A 21181-nucleotide genomic window follows, 5' to 3' on the forward strand; every position below is an offset into this window, starting at 1 on the left:
AAGTGACATCAATAAGGGATCATACCTTTCACCTGGATTTACCATTTCATGGAAAGAGTAGGTGTTCCTAATGTTTTGTAAACTCAGTGTATATATATATATATATATATATTTTTTTTTTTTTACATACATTTGTATTATTTTTTAATAAATAGAGGTATATAGGTGTAGGGTTAGGTGGTGAGGCCATTTTTTCCCTTTCCCACTTTAATTTTCAAAATACAAAATATCACGTGCTCGACTACACACTCCCGCACAGTAGGTGGCGGCATGCACAAAACAAACGTGCGAACGCCATGATTCCAAAGAAGAAAGTGCACGTCGTCAAAATCATTCATTGATTGGCTACGTCTGATCCTGTGCTTGTGTACTAGTAGTAATGGTGAACAAATCCTCTTCGGGGTAAAATCGGAATTAAGTGCCATCGATATCAAGTCACCAACTGCGCAAGATTTATCAGTGTTGGTAAGGTATCTTGTTTTAAACGTGTAATTTGACACCATATTTGAATTGTTTATCATGAATACGTCGTTGACAATGGCTAGCTAGTAGCAATAATAAGATGGCTTGCTAGCTAGCTGTCATGTAACAAAGCTAGCCATTCATTAAACTAAATACCTAGTTATTTTTTATCATACATTCTCATTCCTTATTGGACGTGTTATTATTCAGCTTGCTTATGTTATGGCATGCATAACATTCGGCTACAACATTTGCTAATTACAAGTTGATCGTTGCAGTACTTATCTGAGGTAACGTTAGTTAGCTAACTAGCTAACGTTACACTTCAGGATAGGCCGGACAAACTTCAAATAGACGCTGCTCTTGACCAATCAGGTTGCTGCTTTTCTTTTTGTCGAAGGTGTGTCACACGTTAAGTCAACTTCGACCCGAACTGTTTCATCCTCTTGTTTACAAAGCTACTCTTATCTTATTTACAATCGACCAACAGTTTGTAAACACGCTGTAGCCTAATGGTGAGGTGTCACTGGGTGTGTCCAAACAAACCTGTCACGCTGTCCAGTCATGAACCAACATGACTGAACAGCCCCCCCTTTGCACAGATGTCCGTTGTATTAGCTTCCTAACACATCACTGTCTGTTGTTAAAATGTCACAATTCTTATGATGTTGAAACCTGTTTAATTCTGATCTGCAGGGCTTTCTATTTAGTATGTCGTCTGATTTGGGGTCCCAGACTCCTGGCTCCAAGGGGATCATGACCTTTCACCCCACTGCTGAGGAGTTCCAGAACTTCAGCCACTACATTGCCTACATGGAGTACCAGGGAGCACACCAAGCCGGCCTGGCTAAAGTGAGCACTGACACAAACCCTTCTGCCTTGTGAAGATTCTTTTCTGATTTGTATTACCAGGCCTCCAGTTATGCAAAGCAGCTATGCACAGAAATACACACATTGTGAATATTTTTTTAAATACAAATGACCCAAGTTTTTGCGAGTGAAATACTTCACTGTAACTGATACTAAAACGGACTGTTTTTACAGGTCGTGCCACCAAAGGATTGGAAGCCCAGGAAGTCCTATGACGATATAGATGATCTGGTGATCCCGGCTCCCATCCAGCAGGTAGTGACGGGCCAGTCAGGCCTGTTCACCCAGTACAATATCCAGAAGAAGCCCATGACCGTCCGAGAGTTCCGTAAGACGGCCAACAGTGACAAGTGAGTCTGACTGCACCAAAACTGGAACAGCTTTAACAAAGTTTCATAACATATTACACACAGTCTATCTATGAATGAGCTATACTGTATGTTTCCTCTTGTATGAAGAATTTGTTGACTTGGTCTGTGATTGGGAAAAGTCACTCTGTGTACATGCTATTTGTCTAAGGAAATGATACAGTGAACAAAGTTAATAACATGATTTAAAACAGAGGGTTTGTATGATTAGCTTTGTTAGTAATTCATGTGTTTCTCAAGATCTCTTGGGATTTTGAAAGGCTCTGGCTCACAGGCACGGATTTGAAAAATGTATAGTTTCTAATCAGCCGTACTGATCGACCCTGTTCCCCCCCCCCCCCCCCCCCCCGATCATAGGTTCTGCAGTCCTCGCAACGCCGACTATGAGGAGCTGGAGAGGAAATACTGGAAGAAAGTGACCTTTAACTCGCCCATCTACGGTGCAGATGTGAACGGAACACTTTACGACCCTGTGAGTCATTACGAATCCCCCCCAGGGGTGTTTTTTATTATTCTATGGTGTTTACAATGTTAACATGTTGTTATTGTTCCTGGTTATAAAGATGCTGGCTGGTGAGAGTGATGTGTTTTGTGGTTGTGTAGACAAAGGTTTTGTAAATTACTTGTACGTGTTTCTCTCAGAATCATGTGTTACACCCACAATTTAAATTCACAACCAATCTAGAAGCCTGCAGTGGTTTTGTTTCACTACAGCGCTGAATAAGATAATGATATCCAGCAACAATAGTTCAATTTTTCTGTCGTTCTCTCCAGGATGTGACTGATTGGAACATCGGCAAACTGAATACCATCCTGGACACGGTGGAGCATGCGAATGGCATCACCATCGATGGGGTGAACACGCCCTACCTGTACTTTGGCATGTGGAAGACCACTTTTGCCTGGCACACTGAAGACATGGATCTCTACAGTATCAACTACCTTCACTTTGGGGCGCCAAAGTCCTGGTAAGTAGTTACACTATTACTCACATACCGGTCGTAGATGTATTGGTAGTTGTGTGTGTATAAGAGCCAGGTTTTTAAGCATCAACATGCTGATGATGGTTATGTAAGTGTAGTTTGAGGACTCGTTGTCAAGATTGAAAACAACACTCGCCAAGTGAAAGAAATGTCAACAATTTGAACGTCAGTGTTATAACAGAAGATAACTGATTGACGTTCTGATACGCCCACAGGTACTGTGTTCCTCCAGAGCAGGGGAAGAAAATGGAGCGCTTGGCTCAAGGTGAGAGGGACTGACACATGTTTTACCTAATTAGAAAACAACTGCTTTTTAACTAGTTTTAATCCAACACACTATTTCCTTTCAGGGTTTTTTCCTGGTAGCCACCAAAATTGCGAAGCCTTCCTGAGGCACAAGATGACCCTCATCTCGCCCTCCATATTAAGGAAATATGGCATTCCATTTGAGAAGGTAAGCCCTCATGAATAGTAATGATTTTCTACTTTTTTTAGCTGTATTTATTGTATACCAACCTAAGACCCGGTGGGATTTTATCAACTTATGTTGATCACTTATATAAAGCCTTGTACAGTATATGATAGTTTTTTCCTGTCCGTGTTTCAGATCACTCAGGAGCCCGGTGAGTTCATGGTGACATTTCCCTATAGCTACCACGCCGGATTCAACCATGGCTTCAACTGTGCCGAGTCCACCAACTTTGCCACCGAAAGGTGGATTGAGTATGGAAAGCAAGCCATGCTGGTAAGGAAGAGTTGCAATTTCTTTAAGTGCTCCTCGTTTAAACCATGTACATTAGGGATGTTAATCGGTTAGCCGCCGAAAGCATGACAGGTCAAATGTATTTATTGGTCTATAGGTTAATTTGCATAATTTTGTCGAATTAAATTGGCGAGTGTGTATTTTTCATTAGTCTCCATGTATCTTATCACATGCACAGCATACAGAGCCTAGTTTGAGGATAGGAATATCCTGTCACCTGTCAGACAGAATGAGAGCAGCTCCTGAAAAAGCTGCTACTTGAGTGAAACAGGCTTTTATAAGGCCACTCATTCCGCAACAAATAACCATTTTTAAATGCAATCACATGTTAAAAACTGTTTTGATGAACACAATTAAAAAGAGCTACACTACCGGTCAAAAGTTTTAGAACACCTACTCATTCAAGGGTTTTTCTTTATTTTTACTATTTTCTACATTGTAGAATAATAGTGAAGACATCAAAACTATGAAATAACACACATGGAATCATGTAGTAACCAAACAAGTGTTAAACAAATCCAAATATATTTATTTTATTCTTCAAATATCCACCCTTTGCCTTGATGAATGGAATGCTGAGCACTTGTTGGTTGCTGTTACTTCACTCTGCGGTCCAACTCGTCCCAAACCATCTCAATTTGGTTGAGGTCGGGTGATTGTGGAGGCCAGGTCATCTGATGCAGCACTCCATCACTCTCCTTCTTGGTCAAATAGCCCTTACACAGCCTGGAGGTGTGTTGGGTCATTCTCCTGTTGAAAAACAAATGATAGTCCCACTAAGCGCAAACCAGATGGGATGGCGTATCGCTGCAGAATGCTTTGGTAGCCATGCTGGTTAAGTGTGCCTTGAATTGTAAATAAATCACAGACAGTGTCACCAGCAAAGCACCCCCACACCATAACACCTCCTCCTCCATGCTTCACGGTGGGAAATACACATGCAGAGATCATCCGTTCAGCCACACCGCGTCTCACAAAGACACGGCGGTTGGAACCAAAAATCTCAAATTTGGACTCCAGACCAAAGGAGAAATTTCCACCAGTCTAATGTCCATTGTTTGTGTTTATTGTCCCAAGCAAGTCTCTTCTTCTTATTGGTGTCCTTTAGCAGTGGTTTCTTTGGAGGAATTCGACCATGAAGGCTTGATTCACACAGTCTCCTCTGAACAGTTGATGCTGAGATGTGTCTGTTACTTGAACTCTGAAGCATTTATTTGGGCAGCAATTTCTGAGGCTGGGAACACTAATGAACTTATCCTCTGCAGCAGAGGTAACTCTGGGTCTTCCTTTCCTGTGGCGGTCCTCATGAGAGCCAGTTTCATCATAGCGCTTGATGGTTTTTGTGACTGCACTTGAAGAAACTTTCAATGTTCTTGAAATGTTCCATATTGACTGACCTTCATGTCTTAAAGTAATGATGGCCTGTTGTTTCTCTTTGCTTATTTGAGCTGTTCTTGCCATAATATGGACTTTGTCTTTTACCAAATAGGGCTATCTTCTGTATAGCCCCACTACCTTGTCACAACACAATAAATTCCACAAATGTAACACCTGTTAATGAACACCTGTTAATTGAAATGCATTCCAGGTGACTACCTCATGAAGCTGGTTGAGAGTGTGCAAATCTGTCAAGGCAAAGGGTGGCTATTTGAAGAATCTCAAATGTCTTACCTTGCTCCAAAGTAGCCTAGCCAAATCCAACCATAGAAACGTAGAGGCAATTATTTGATACAGACTTCCTCATGCCAATAACCATCGTTTCTCTCCTGTTCTATTGGTTTTCATATTTACATTCTTTCGTTGTCCAGAAGCCATAGTCATTGGTAACCCATTCTAGTTGTTGCTGTTAATGTTCTTTCTAACAGATTTTCATCTGTCACATATGGAACAGATCCCATTAGGTGTTTAGAACAGTGTTTTCCTGCAAATTTCATTTGAGCAAATGTTTTATTAGCTGCTTCATTACAGCAGTTGCATGTTCAATATAAAGGCTATTAGCTGTAAAATGATGGGCTTGCTATTGTTGCATGTGTCCATTTTAAGATCTTATTGAAAAATGTCTTCCTTGTATGCATGTGTAATATTTTCTGTTGGTCACTTTACTGTTTGGGGAAAAATATAACCATTGTTGACCAGTTAATGGGGGTCGGTTAGTCTGCAGAAAGAGGGAAAGTGGGAAAAGACTATACTTAGAGTCATACGAGATTGTTATTAATACTATTAGACTGACCTTGGTTTATTTACCTCTGGGAGCATTAGTACATCCCTAGAACGTATTCTCCTCTTGCCTCCAGTGTACGTGCAGGAAGGACATGGTGAAGATCTCCATGGATCTGTTTGTGAAGAAGTACCAGCCAGACCGCTATGAGCAGTGGCTCGCGGGGCGGGACACAGGCCCCATCAACCACTCACGGTCCACCCCAGAGGCCAAGGAGTTCCTGGGGGAGGAGCAGGGGAAGGACTGCATTTCCCAGGAGCCAGAGGTGGAGAGAAAGAGGTCAGAAGAGATGTTAATTTTTATGTTGGTAGAGGGTGCTATAGAGCAGATTTAACAGTATATGGATGGAAATTTCCTTTAAAAAAAAAAAATGCTTGACATAAAAATAATTCAACTTGAATGTTTTATGGCTCACCAGCCCAACACCGAGGATAGGGACCAAGAGGCACTGGGTGTGTCTGGATGTACCTGACAAGGTGGTCCCGAAAGAGGAAGAAGAGGAGTATGAAAAGAAGGCCAGACTAGGCCTCACCGCTCTGTGCACGGGAGCAGAGGACTGCACAGATACAGGTACCCTCACTGACAGTAAGGCTGTGACTACCAGCCTTATTTTCACTATTTAAAACCTAGAAAATTACACGCAAAATCAGCACAGTATGATACATTTGTAAAATTAGGGGGTAACACAAAATATCAGACTGACACTTGACTGGATTTGAACCTGGAATCTGCATTAGGGGAAACAGCGTCAGTGTTTGTGTCCCAGCACACTTGTTATTGTTTTGTTTCTGAAAGGAAAGAGAGGAGCGTTCAGCATCGTAGTAAATCCTCTGCTGTTCTATCGCACGTGCAATGATGTCTGCGGGGGGAAAAGTGTTCTTTGTTTTGAAGTTATTTCTTTGTTGTTGTAATATCGCAAACTGCCATGGTGGATTCCAGCTTTAATAAGCTCCAGTGTCCCGCCACCAAATGTCAAATGGTTTGAATACAGGCCACTTGTCAAATCAGTTTATTGGTTGCGTACACCGGTAAGTAGGTGTTGTAGTGGTTGCTTTGAAATGCTTATGTTACTAGCTGCTAACAATTCAGTAAACTACAAACAACTTGTGTAGTATTGTAGTAAATGGGTATCGATATTCTGCCTGGCTGCCCAGACTCCTTGCTCCAAGCAAACACTACGTCATGCCCCCGGATGTTAGTTTCAGTGGAGGCTGGTGGGAGGAGCTATAGGAGGACCGTCTCATTGTAATGGCTGGAATGGAAAAACATGAAACGGGATCGGCCATGTGGTTTTCATATTTTTGATACCGTTCCATTTATTCCATTCCAGCCATTACAATGAGACCGCCCTCCCCCCCATAGCCCCTCACAGCCTCCACTGGTTAGTTTCTTCTCCACATTGACTTTGGATCTGCGAACACATTCAAGGCTGTCTGATTAGTCCATAAACCGATTGGTTGGGCCATAGCCAGAACACACATGGTTAAAGCCTAGTGGTTAGAGCGTTGGACTAGTAACCGAAAGGTTGCATGATCGAATCCCCGAGCTGACAAGGTAAAAATCTGTCATTCTGCCCCTGAACAAGGCAGTTAACCCACTGTTCCTGGGCCGTCATTGAAAATAAGAATTTATTCTTAACTAACTTGTCTAGATAAGTAAAAAAAATAAAGTAGTGGTTTGAAAATTTGTCATTGGCTTTGATACTCTGATTGGTTAGAGACTATCCAATCGCTGATGACTTTTGTACAATAGCCCTCGTCACCACAAACAACTTCAACGATGGCAGTCTCAGACTGAAGTATGTAGTGACAGAGCAGCGGAAGTCGTCATGATAATCGATCTGCGTCACTAATCCACTATGGGACTCAGTGGATATTTGGAAATGCTATCCCTGTTGCTTCTCCTGATACAAATGTTTGTATTTCAGACACACCAGTGAAGCTCACCTCGAGGGAACTGCCTAATTTAAAGACGGACCCTACGACGGGCAACAGCAGCACAAGCCCGGCTCTACAAAAAGTCACCATCCCCTCCACCAGCAATCACGCAGCGACCATTTTGGCTCAACCCCAGTCGCACAGAAACGGCCACCTCCCAGTAGTGGCTCCCCCAGCCAGGACCGGTCCTTCCGCTCAGCCTGTCCGAAAGCTGGGGGTGGCCAGCCTCCTCTTCCACAAGACCCAGAGCCCCAAGGAGACCATGCAGGTCCTCAGCTACGCCCGTGAGAACCAGCAGCCGATTCACCACACTCAGCTCCACGTGCACAGTTATGCCAGGGAGCACCTGCCACGGCACCTTCAACTCAAGGCCCAGCTCCAGTCCCAAGTCAAAGCCGGGCAGCAGGAGTCCCAGGTCCCATTCACCAAAGATGAGCATATCCAGGCCGAAGCACAGAGTCCCAGGAAGGGAGAACAGGTTGAAACAAAGGCCCAAGGCCTCAGTAAGTGGCAGCAGCCCGGCGAGGACCAGGCTCAGGAGGAGAAGTCTGAAGCTAAGGCCCCTAGCAGCCCGGAGCCTGTCCAGACCCACGCACATACCAGGCCAATCAAGAGGGCAGAGGTCAGGAGGGACAGGTGGAAGGTTAGTTTACCCTCTTTCATGATTCTATCTTTAGAAGTTATTCATTTTTGGTTATGGGTTTGTGATGATAGTAGAGACTGATATTAGAGGCGAATATGTTAAAGATTAATATGTGACATGTTTTCACACTTGCCATACAATAGAAAACGGCATTAGATGTGGAAACAACACATGAGCCAGCTGATGGTCACTCATCCTCTTCCTGTCTCTTTCCCCAGCAATGTCTTTCCCCAGTGCAGGCGGAGTTAACTTTAATCAAGCAGACAAACTTAAACTTAAGTAAGCCGATGATTTTACATCCAAGTAAACTGACTAACTTAAGTCAAAATAAGCAGACGGACTGCAAGAGCGTGAAGATCAAACAATATCCTCTCCTCCGCCAGCTGCCCAAACAGCACCCACTCCTCAGCTCCAGTGAAAGCCACAGTGATGATGGTGAGCACCTGCTTCTGGTGGGTTAGAACAGTATCCCAACATATATTTCTATAACAAGCAACCTTTTCAACACAAGTACATATTCACAGTGATAGGGCCCTAGTCTCTCTTTCTCCTCTCTCTTAACCTCCTCCGTTACTCTCTCCCACCTCTATCTTGTAGATGAGCGGTATGTTGATATGAAGGATGAACCAGAGGAGAGGGAGGAGTGGGCCAAGCCCCTGGCTCAGCTGTGGCAGAGCCAACCTTACAACCCCCAGGCGGAGAGATCGTACAACCAGCGCATGGGCCTGCAGGCCCCCTACTGCTCTATCTGCCTGCTCTTCCACACATACGACCAGGTAGAGTGGAGAGGTCCTTGGTCTTTGCCTTATACTGTAGCTGTTGTTAATGGGCCCTCAATCCAGCTGTTAATGAGTTTTATTTTATTTTTCAACAAAAAAATGAACTTTGAACTTTGTTTTTATGTACCTTCTAAAGACATTTAGGCAACAGAAAAGCAATTCAGCCAGCTGTGCACAATAGTAGTCGTAGAAATTACAATTTGACCTTTAATAATACGCATCCCTCTCCAGTCGCAGTCTGACAGCAACCCCAGCTACACTGTAAAAGGCCGGCGTGGGGGCAGACAGAGGTCCAAACCCCTGATACCAGAGATGTGTTTCAGCACCACCAATGACAAGACCAACAGCAGCAGCGGCGAGGGCCAACTCTACACCCCTCACCTGGAGGAGGACGGCACCAGCCTGCTGGTCAGCTGTTCCCAGTGCTGCGTCCGCATCCATGCCAGTCAGTAGCTACAGTCTCATTCACAATCCCCAAGTTTGAAGCCTGTCCCATATGTTTCATTTCTAATTGACTATAGTACTCCAGATTTCAATGAATATTAGTTCATTCACACCCGTTGTTAGACAGCACTTTTCCATTGATAAGCACTAATATGCTCTTGCTGAATTCCATTTAATTCACATCAACATTCTAACACCAATGTTTAGAGCATGTAATTTATTTTAGAATTATTTTCTCAGTCATTGAAATGACTAACAACAAATTGAAACTAGTGTAGAAATAATGGACCTGTGTAACAGAACAAATATAAGCACCCCCCCAATTAATGTTGTTTATTATTACATTTAGTCTCTTGACTCTGTCGCTCTTGCTAACAGTCATCAAAACTAAAGCTAGACAGTCTGGGAGCATTGGAAATTCCAAAGCGTTTGATAGAGGACTATTCTCTGCAAATTATGACGGTGAGGAAATGTAATCAATTTTAAGTGCGGTGAAGACTGAATGTGGCCCGCGGGGCAAAATGAGTTTGAAACCCCTGTGTTTAATGTGTTCCATATGTTTAATCTAATCAATGATATGCTCTCAAGGAATACCAGTTCATGTCAGAGTTCAGTAATCAATCCAGAATGTCCATTCTCATTTATTAACAATGATTTACTGCAATGACGTGCACTTTAATCAATTGATTTGCAAGACACATAAATGCTATGTGCCTGTGGAACTTCTCATTCACATCAGTGCCTTTGTCACCTCTGTCAATAGAAAATGTCTTCTAATGTTTTCCGTGGCCTTGTTTTCCTCGTGTCCCTCAGGTTGCTATGGAGTGTCTGTTGACCAAGTGTCAGACGATTGGATGTGTGCTCGCTGTGAAGCCAACGCTTTGACTGAGGTCAGTACTGCAATGAAGTACAACTGAAACCAGATCACTACACAAGCTTATCAACACTACATGATCTTAGTTCCACTTCACACACATACTAGCACCATACTGACAATGGAGTGGGATAGGATAATGTTGTAACTCATGTGCACTCTAACTCTTCAGAGATTCTAGAACTAAGAATATTGAAGGCTGACAACAAGAAAGGATAGGATACAGTGCTTTCAGAAAGTATTCACACCACTTACATTTTTACACGTTTTGTTACAGCCTGAGTATAAAAGGGATTAAATTGAGAGATTTTTTTTGGTCACTGGTTTACACACAATTTAATTTCTCCCTTAATGTTAAAGTGGAATGATGTTTTTTTTAGAAATGTTTACAAATGAAAAATCAAAAGCTGAAAAATGTGTTGCGTCTAAGTATTTAACCTTTTTGTTATGGCAACCCTAAATAAGCTCAGGAGTAAAAATGTGCTTAACAATTCACATAAGTTGCATAAACTCACTGTGTGCAATAGTGTTTAACATGCTTTTTGAATGACTACCTCATCTCTGTACCCTACACATATAATTATCTGTAAGGTCCCGCAGTCGAGCAGTGAATTTCCAACATAGATTCAACCACAAAGACCAGGGAGGTTTTCCAATGCCTCGGAAATAACGGCACCTATTGGTAGATGTGTAAAAAAATATAAAAAGCAGACATTGAATATCCCTTTGAGCATGGTGAAGTTATTAATTACACTTTGGCTGGTGTATCAATACACCCAGTCTCTACAAAGATACAGGCGTCCTTCCTAACGCAGTTGCCGTTTTTTGTATTTTTATTCCAAAACATGCATCCTGTTTGCAACAAGGCACTGAAGTAATACTGGGGCCTCCATTAAATGGGAAATGGCAAAGCAATTCACTTTTTGCTCTGAATACAAAGTGTTAAATTTGGAGCAAATCCAATATAACACATTACTGAGTACCACTCTCTATTTTTTCAAGCATACTGGTGGCTGCATCATGTTATGGGTATGCTTGTAATCATTAAGGACTGGGGAGTTTTTCAGGATAAAAATAAACAAAATGGAGCTAAGCACAGGCAAAATCCTAGAGGAAAATCTCCTTTAGTCTGCTTTGCACCAGACACTGGGAGATGAATTCACCTTTCAGCAGAACAATAACCTAAAACACAAGGCCAGATCTACACTGGAGTTGCTTACCAAGAACACAGTGATTTTCCTGAGTGGTCGAGTTACTTTTGACTTAAATCGGGTTGTCTAGTAATAGTCAGCAACCAATTTGACAGAGTTTAAGAATTTTGAAAAGATTCATGGGCAAATGTTGCACAATCCAGGTGTGGAATTGTTTAAATTTATTTGACCTTTATTTAACTAGGCAAGTCAGTTAAAAACAAATTCTTATTTTCAATGACGGCCTAGGAACAGTGGGTTAACTGCCTGTTCAGGGGCAGAACGACAGATTTGTACTTTGTCAGCTCGGGGATATGAACTTGCAACCTTTCGGTTACTAGTCCAACGCTCTAACCACTAGGCCTAGAGTAGCCTAGAGACTTGCTCTTAGTCCTTCTGGGTCTCTAAGTCTCTAACAGCTGTAATCACTGCCAAAGGTGATTCTAACATGTATTGACTCGGTGATGAATACTTATCTAATCAACAGATATTAGTGTTTTATCTCATGATTTTATTTTTTACAAATGTAAAAAAAAATCTTCCACTTCGACATTAGAGTATTTTGTCAATCGTTGACAAAAAATGACAATCAAATCCATTTTAATCCCAGTTTATAACCCAACAAAATGAGGAAAGTTGAAGGGTGTGAATACTTTCTGAAGGCACTGTAGATAATAGCAGAGCCATACGTATACATATGTGGATGTTAATCCTGGAAAGTGGAGGATTCATGTTCAATTAACAATACACTTCTGTAGATGTAGAACCAATATTGTCTGAAAATAAAAAGGGTTAGAATGACTGTAGCTAGAACCTTCTCCAGTTATTTCTCAATGACTCTGTTTTCCCTCTGGGATGACTTGAACAGAAGCCAGAGTTTTTAATTGCAAAATACAAAATAACAAACCGTTACATAATTCCTCTGCTGAGCACCACAACAGAGGATAGTTCAAGTCCTGTCCTGTACCGAGTCTCACACGCCAAGTCATGAATCATATTGTGGATGTGTGATTCTTGATTATTAATGGACTATTTAGTGAAATTAATTTCTCCCTCCGAATACGCCTACCTGTCAAGCCGTGAAATATGTCTCTTTTTGATGACCTCCCAACTTGATATAACCAAGTTTATCCACCAGTTGACAGTGTTGTCTAAGGGAATGGTCATGAACATTTCTGATTTTAACTCTCTGTGGTACCCAGTGTGTTTGAGCAAAGCCAGGAGCAGAATTGCTGATCTTTATCACTTCAGTAATTATTTGGAATGCACGGTGATTTGTAGATCAGTGATTCTGTGCAGTCCAACTAAGTTAATCATTGTACCTAAACTGTATGTGTAAACATGTATACGCAGGGCCCAGCTGTAAAAGAGACCTTGGTCTCAGTCTGTGTTCCTTGTTGAAATAAAGGTATAATAAATTGCCATAGCTCTTACTTGTCGACATGCACATGTCTGGCTTACCCCCGCCACTAACTGTAAAGTTACTGATTGACTAGAGTTAGCTTAACGTCCTACGTCCACAAGAGTTACCCATTACAAGATACTGGAAAACCCACTGCCAGGCAGCCCAGCGAGTAATGTAAATCGCAGTACTCTGGCCAGCTTTCTTTGTCAAGGGCATTGCCACAGACAACGTGGAGGAAAGTTTCACATGAATAAATAGAACATTCAGGTAATGAATTTAAGTCGGTTAGTATTTGGTATTTTATTAGGATCTCCATTAGCTGTTGCGAAAGCAGCAGCTACTCTTCCTGGGGTCCACACAAAGCATGAAACATGACATAATACAGAACATTAATAAACAAGAACAGCTCATGGATGGAACTACATAATGTATTAACTCACTGGTCAGCAAGGAGGCTTACAAACCTGACTCAGTTACACCAGCTCTGTCAGGAGGAATGGGCCAAAATTCACCCAACTTATTGTGGGAAGCTTGTGGAAGGCTACCTGAAATATTTGACCCAAGTTAAACAATTTAAAGGTAATGCTACCAAATACTAATTGATTGTATGTAAACTTCTGACCCACTGGGAATGTGATGAAAGAAATAAAAGCTGAACTAAATTATTCTCTCTACTATTATTATGACATTTCACATTCTTAAAATAAAGTGGTGATCCTAACTGACCAAAGACAGGAATTTGTACTAGGATTAAATGTCAGGAATTGTGAAAAACGGAGTTTAAATGTATTTGGCTAAGGTGTCTGTAAACTTCTGACTTCAACTGTACATACCACATAAAGGTCTATAACATTAAGTGTATCCAAAATGTGATGTTAAACACTAGGTCAGAGGTCATCTGTGTGCGTCTTTCGCTCCCTCAGGACTGCTGCCTGTGTTCACTGCGAGGGGGAGCTCTACAGAGAGCCAACAACAACAAGTGAGTATAGTATAGCAATTTGAGGAGCTACCCATTTAATGGAGGACTCAAGCTCTAGGCTAAATACATTTTGTTACACCGATGCTACAACCACTCTAGTCTGGTATTTTATTAGGATCCCCAGTCTGTAGCTAGTGGTCACACTTTACCCTCCCCGCTGAATCTAGGACACTTCAGTCAATGAAAAAGGCAGGGAATGCCTGTAGACCAAGCTAGCCTTCTCTGTCAAGTCTCTGTAATGGCTTGTGACAGTGAGGAGCCTGTGCTAGTCTACAGTAAGATTGTATTATATATTGAAGGATGATGTTCTCTATAGCATAATGATATATAATAGAAACCTGTTTTTGTCTAGGCTACATGTGATCCTAACATTTTTGTATATTAACAAAATAAATGTGTAATATAGCCCACCCTTAAAAAAATATTGTTTTTGTCCATGTTGTTAGTTAAAAATAACATCATGTTGTAATTTCCTTGGATTGGGAATGAAGGGCCAGTGGAAACTTTCCCATGATGTGTCACACACCTATAGTCTGTTTATTGTGCTGATCTGTTTCCTGTGACACCCACACAGGTGGGTGCACGTGCTGTGTTCGCTCGTGGTCCTGGAGGCGCGCTTCGTGAACATCGCCGACCGCAGCCCCGTGGACCTCAGTTACATCCCTCTGGCCAGGTTCCAGCTGGTGAGCTACTGTTCCTCAATGGTCACAGTCAGGACCACAACAGCACCACAACACTACTTCTGTGCAGGGCCTAAAATGTGTTTAGATTTTGGCATTGGTTGTGGTTAAGATCTCTATTTCAACAGCCACGTTGGTGGGTGGTATGGGCTCCACAGTGCGAGCATTTCACTCGTATTTGTGAGTAAAAATAGTCAAGGATGATCACATTTATAGTAAAATAAATGCTGTATTAGCTGGGGGGGTTTCAAAGTACACTGCTCAAAAAAATAAAGGGAACACTAAAATAACACATCCTAGATCTGAATGAATGAAATATTCTTATTAAATACTTTTTTCTTTACATAGTTGAATGTGTTGACAACAAAATCACACAAAAATGATCAATGGAAATCAAATTTATCAACCCATGGAGGTCTGGATTTGGAGTCACTACAAAATTAAAGTGGAAAACCACACTACAGGCTGATCCAACTTTGATGTAATGTCCTTAAAACAAGTCAAAATGAGGCTCAGTAGTGTGTGTGGCCTCCACGTGCCTGTATGACCTCCCTACAACGCCTGGGCATGCTCCTGATGAGGTGGCGGATGGTCTCCTGAGGGATCTCCTCCCAGACCTGGACTAAAGCATCCGCCAACTCCTGGACAGTCTGTGGTGCAACGTGGCATTGGTGGATGGAGCGAGACATGATGTCCCAGATGTGCTCAATTGGATTCAGGTCTGGAGAACGGGCGGGCCAGTCCATAGCATCAATGCCTTCCTCTTGCAGGAACTGCTGACACACTCCAGCCACATGAGGTCTAGCATTGTCTTGCATTAGGAGGAACCCAGGGCCAACCGCACCAGCATATGGTCTCACAAGGGGTCTGAGGATCTCATCTCGGTACCTAATGGCAGTCAGGCTACCTCTGGCGAGCACATGGAGGGCTGTGCGGCCCCCCAAAGAAATGCCACCCCACACCATGACTGACCCACCGCCAAACCGGTCATGCTGGAGGATGTTGCAGGCAGCAGAACGTTCTCCACGGCGTCTCCAGAGTCTGTCACGTCTGTCACATGTGCTCAGTGTGAACCTGCTTTCATCTGTGAAGAGCACAGGGCGCCAGTGGCGAATTTGCCAATCTTGGTGTTCTCTGGCAAATGCCAAACGTCCTGCACGGTGTTGGGCTGTCAACCCCCACCTGTGGACGTCGGGCCCTCATACCACCCTCATGGAGTCTGTTTCTGACCGTTTGAGCAGACACATGCACATTTGTGGCCTGCTGGAGGTCATTTTGCAGGGCTCTGGCAGTGCTCCTCCTGCTCCTCCTTGCACAAAGGCGGAGGTAGCGGTCCTGCTGCTGGGTTGTTGCCCTCCTACGGCCTCCTCCACGTCTCCTGATGTACTGGCCTGTCTCCTGGTAGCGCCTCCATGCTCTGGACACTACGCTGACAGACACAGCAAACCTTCTTGCCACAGCTCGCATTGATGTGCCATCCTGGATGAGCTGCACTACCTGAGCCACTTGTGTGGGTTGTAGACTCCGTCTCATGCTACCACTAGAGTGAAAGCACCGCCAGCATTCAAAAGTGACCAAAACATCAGCCAGGAAGCATAGGAACTGAGAAGTGGTCTGTGGTCACCACCTGCAGAACCACTCCTTTATTGGGGGTGTCTTGCTAATTGCCTATAATTTCCACCTTTTGTCTATTCCATTTGCACAACAGCATGTGAAATTTATTGTCAATCAGTGTTGCTTCCTAAGTGGACAGTTTGATTTCACAGAAGTGTGATTGACTTGGAGTTACATTGTGTTGTTTAAGTGTTCCCTTTTATTTTTTTGAGCAGTGTATTTCTGCTGTTTTGTTTCATAGCTGGTCAATTTTATCGCACAAAGTCAAAGAACTACGAATCCTATATAGCCTATTCCACCTTGCGCTGCGATACTGCCTGGCTGGGGGTATAACAAATGTGAGAATTTGTCTTTGTGTTTCTTGGCTATTTACAATTTTTTTGTTCACGCGAGGTTGTTTTTCTGTTTGAGTTTCATTTGCTATAACAGACTGTGTATCAGGTCAGTGATAATAACAGACTGGGAAGACGACGCTTTTACTAGTCAGATTCAATCTCAGGCACAGACATGACTGAAGTAATGTAACATCTGGCCCTTAAAGGGGCAGGTGAACATTTTTGTCTCATCTATGATATTTTGGTTAAAAGACGGGTCACAAAATGTTTTATTAAACAATATACTACATTACTACTTACTAGTAATACATTTATTGTTTTAGAAACATTACGAAGCATGCTCATCTGTTTTTGTGTTATGTTGGTTTAAATTTAGCTAAAAAACTATATTTTGGTTGGTAAACACTGAGTCATGGGAGATTTTTTTAAATCTACCTTCCACAGTGGCTGGTGGGGAGAAGTTATTTTAGGCCCTGTTTCTGTGTATCGACTTCATGTCATTTAATTTTCATGGTTGTGGTTTTCTCAACTGCTTAGAGATACAGAATTCAAGTTCCCTATAGACTTTTCTCATGTGAGTTTAGGACTAACTGTTTTCAATATGATGGGTATTGTTCCATTTTCCATATAAATATTTGCCTATGCTGGTGCCATTTGGTAATTTTTTTATTTTATTAGGACCTCCATTTACCTACAGCTGAAGCAGCAGTTATTCTTCCTGGGGTTCACACAAAACATGACATAATACAGAACATAAATAGACAAGTACACACCTGTTCAAAAGTTTGGGGTCACTTAGAAATGTCCTTGTTTTTCGGGGCCTCCCGGGTGGCGCAGTGGTCTAGGGCACTGCATCGCAGTGCTAGCTGTGCCACCAGAGTATCTGGGTTCGCGCCCAGGCTCTGTCGCAGCCGGCCGCGACCAGGAGGTCCGTGGGGCGATGCACAATTGGCATAGCGTCGTCCGGGTTAGGGAGGGTTTGGCCGGTAGGGATATCCTTGTCTCATCGCGCTCCAGCGACTCCTGTGGCGGGCCGGGCGCAGTGCGCGCTAACCAAGGGGGCCAGGTACACGGTGTTTCCTCCGACACATTGGTGCGGCTGGCTTCCGGGTTGGAGGCGCGCTGTGTTAAGAAGCAGTGCGGCTTGGTTGGGTTGTGCTTCGGAGGACGCATGGCTTTCGACCTTCGTCTCTCCCGAGCCCGTAGGGGAGTTGTAGCGATGAGACAAGATAGTAATTACTAGCGATTGGATACCACGAAAATTGGGGAGAAATGGGATAAAAAAAAATATTAAAGAAAAAAAAGAAATGTCCTTGTTTTTGAAAGAAAACCACTTTTTTTTTTGTCCATTCAAGGAACATCAAATTGATCAGAAATACAGTGTAGACATTGTTAATGTTGTAAATGACTATTGTAGCTGGAAACTGAAGATTTTTTTTTTTATTGAATATCTACATAGGTGTACAGAGGCCCATTATCAGCAACCATCATTCCTGTGTTCCAGTGGCACGTTGTGTTAGCTAATCCAAGTTTACCATTTTATAAGACTAATTGATCATTAGAAAACCCTTTTGCAAGGGTTTTTAAAGAAGCAACAAAACTTGAACTTGTTGAGTATCTGGAGCATCAGCATTTGTGAGTTCGATTACAGGCTCAAAATGGCCAGAAACAAAGAAATGTCTTCTGAAACTCGTCAGTATATTCTTGTTCCATTAAAAATCAGCCGTTTCCAGCTACAATAGTCATTTACAACATTATCACTGTATTTCTGATCAATTTGATGTTATTTTAATGGACAAAAAAATTTGCTTTTCTAAGTGACCCCAAACTTTTGAACAGTTGTGGACAGAACTACACACATTCATGCTCCTAATGCTCCTTCATGCTCCTTCACATTCCATGCTCCTAATGCTCCTTTATGCTCCTTCACATTCCATGCTCCTAATCATCATCATCAATGTTAATGGCTATACTGCAGCCATTCATGTTTTCTCATACATTCTCTACTGCTTCCTCTAAGCCGGCCCTGATATCCTGATCCCACAGCCACCAGTGTTCTGTAAACACCAGAGGGAATCAAACCTGTTTAACAAGGTCCGTGTCCTTGGTCTTTCAGTCTGACATCAATACTCATGTATTGATCATGTGGCGTTCCACCAAGGTCGTTGACTCCTGCTCAGTTCCCCTGATGTGAACAAAGCCAAACATCATGCAATCAGACATAGCCTGCTCATGCATACAGTTTCACTATCCTGCTAATATGTAACCTTTATTTAACAAGGTAAGTCAGTTAAGAACAAATTCTTATTTACAAATAACGGCCTACCGGGGAACAGTGGGTTGACTACCTTGTTCAGGGGCAGAACGACAGATTTTTACCTTGTCAGCTCGGGGATTCGATCCAGCAACCTTTCGGTTACTGGCCCAACGCTGTAACCACTATGCTACCTGCCGTCCCTGAATATGAAACAAACAAAAGTGATAGGCTATATGGAGCTTCACCAAGGGTCCTTCACTCCCATTCAGTTCACGAAATGAACATAATAATTAGTCATATGGGCCTTCACCGGAGTTCTTCACCCCCTGCTCATATGAAATGAGCCAAATAGGCCTATCAAAAGGAGTTTCCTCCAGCTAAGGCTTCCCCTCAGCAACCATGAACAGTACCTCATATGGAGCTTCACCAGGGGTTCATGTTGGTGGGCCAGTCTGTTTTCATGGCTGTCACTTCTTACTCTGACCCAGACCACTTCAGTGTGATTGCTTTGTTTGTCCAGTTTGGTCTACAGTGAGGAAGTGGACTGTATGTATTTATTGGAGTCATATTCTAAACTGGGAACAACAGACAATGGGTCATCTGGGAGCTTGAAACGTGAGAAAGGAAACGTTGTAATTTCCTATATGCCCTCGTCTCCTTCCCCCTCCCCTGTTTCTTTCCCTTTATCCCACCTTCCATCTGGCCCTCTCCTCCTACTCCTCCTACTGGTGATCCTCCTCTACTCCCTCCCTCCTTATTCTCATCTCCCCCTCTTTCTTGTCACTGCCTCGTCCCTACAACCTTTTGAACTCCCACTGCACTTCTCCCCCTCTTTCCTCCTCTACTTTCCTCACCCCCCTGCAGAAGTGTTTCTACTGTAAGCTGCGGGTGAAGAGGGATGTTGGCTGCTGTGTTCAGTGTTCCCATGGCCGCTGCACCACTGCCTTCCACCCCACCTGCGCCCAGGCGGCTGGCCAGCTCATGCAGCCTGATGACTGGCCCTTCATCGTCCACGTCACCTGCTACAGGCACAAGTCACCCGTCCTACCAGAGGTAGCTTCTACGGGGGTGGGGGTAAACCTTTGGTTCAGGGAAGCATTGCATCACGTTTGTAAATGGTCAGAAGTGTCTTCTGACTTTTTTGTCCCAAAAAGTAACTATTTTCATAGAAATCACTCCTGCACATAGGTTTACCTCTGCATATTTAATTTCTTGGCTTTTGTTATTGCCGCCACCATCAATTGGTTAATAGATATTATTTGTATAGCAGACATTACATGTATCTTAGTTGTCAGGTTGGAAACCAGTTTGACGCCAGACTAGTTGAAACAGGTCAAATCATGCTTCCCTAATAAAATGTTGAGCAGCAACAACAGAAACCAGAGACCATAAAACCAGGGACCATGTGGCCATAGGAACATTGCTTCCATTCCCCTAGAGTGAGAACTGGCAAGCCCAAGCACGTACAGATAATTTGTCATGCGACATGATGAAAGATCACGTTTACTCTTTGTCCTGATTCCTGTTGTGAGCATTGTGTCAGAACACGTTGCAGATTCAATGACATACACTCCCCTGGTGTAGAGTTACTGTTGTGGGTTAGCCTGTCAATCATTCTCGGCTCTGATTTGAGATTTCTTGTCTTTGTATACAGCTATGTAGCCTAGGCCAGTGTTTCCCAACTCCAGTCCTCGAGTACCCCCAACAGCAGACATTTTTCTGGCAGCGTGTGGGCGTCTGGCACATGACTTTAAGTCGCTTTTTGTAAAACTCTGCTAAAAGGCATATATTATTATTCAACTTGTCAACTAATTATCAGGCCCTCAATAAGTTGAATCAGGTGAGTTTGTCTGGGGCTACAACACAATGTGTGCTGTTGAGGGACTGGAGCTGGAGACACTGGTGTAGGCCATTGGTTGAATCATCTACAGCACGTGTCCAACTCATTCCACAGAGAGCCGAGTGTCTGCGGGTTTTCGCTTCACCCTTGCACTTGATTAATTACCTGGTTGTCTTGGTCTTAATTGAAAGGAAAAATCAAAAACCCGCAGATACGTGGCTCTTTGTGGAATGAGTTTGACACCCTATGATCTATGGCCCTGCTGCTCTACACTGTATTCAACTGGATTGTTCTCCTCTGGGGCAATACGAAAGGCAAGTCAGGTTCCAAATTTCAATCCTCCACATAACATAGTATACAGACAACACATTCTGATTCCCAAACATTACACAGACATCACAATGTGTGTATGAGTACTATATAAAAAGCTGTATCTATAAACGATTGCATGTTCCAATACTCCTGTAATTGGCAACGGTTGGAACAGAGGGAAGATCAATGCTTCAGCTCTGCTGGTTGTCTCTGATGTAGTCAGTCAGT

The 21181-nt window shown here is 43.0% G+C and overlaps 1 protein-coding gene across 1 annotated transcript in view; it reads left to right on the plus strand.

Annotated features, from left to right (window-relative positions):
- Window positions 1–353: 353 nt before the first annotated feature.
- The window catches only part of LOC120020496 (lysine-specific demethylase 4A-like), a 31699-nt gene continuing 10871 nt past the window's right edge, over window positions 354–21181 (plus strand). Inside the window, exons 1-18 of the mRNA XM_038964199.1 lie at window positions 354–465; window positions 1159–1314; window positions 1507–1682; window positions 2058–2172; window positions 2475–2668; window positions 2899–2948; window positions 3034–3137; window positions 3291–3428; window positions 5741–5943; window positions 6083–6234; window positions 7592–8244; window positions 8463–8679; window positions 8842–9020; window positions 9255–9468; window positions 10281–10357; window positions 13860–13915; window positions 14490–14598; window positions 19666–19854. Coding sequence (XP_038820127.1) covers window positions 1174–1314; window positions 1507–1682; window positions 2058–2172; window positions 2475–2668; window positions 2899–2948; window positions 3034–3137; window positions 3291–3428; window positions 5741–5943; window positions 6083–6234; window positions 7592–8244; window positions 8463–8679; window positions 8842–9020; window positions 9255–9468; window positions 10281–10357; window positions 13860–13915; window positions 14490–14598; window positions 19666–19854 — 2967 coding nt within the window. The 5' untranslated portion in view covers window positions 354–465; window positions 1159–1173. The remainder of the gene's footprint in view (window positions 466–1158; window positions 1315–1506; window positions 1683–2057; window positions 2173–2474; window positions 2669–2898; window positions 2949–3033; window positions 3138–3290; window positions 3429–5740; window positions 5944–6082; window positions 6235–7591; window positions 8245–8462; window positions 8680–8841; window positions 9021–9254; window positions 9469–10280; window positions 10358–13859; window positions 13916–14489; window positions 14599–19665; window positions 19855–21181) is intronic.

This window comes from Salvelinus namaycush, chromosome 25 (genome assembly GCF_016432855.1).
Source record: "Salvelinus namaycush isolate Seneca chromosome 25, SaNama_1.0, whole genome shotgun sequence".
In the NCBI taxonomy this organism is placed as follows: domain Eukaryota; kingdom Metazoa; phylum Chordata; class Actinopteri; order Salmoniformes; family Salmonidae; genus Salvelinus; species Salvelinus namaycush.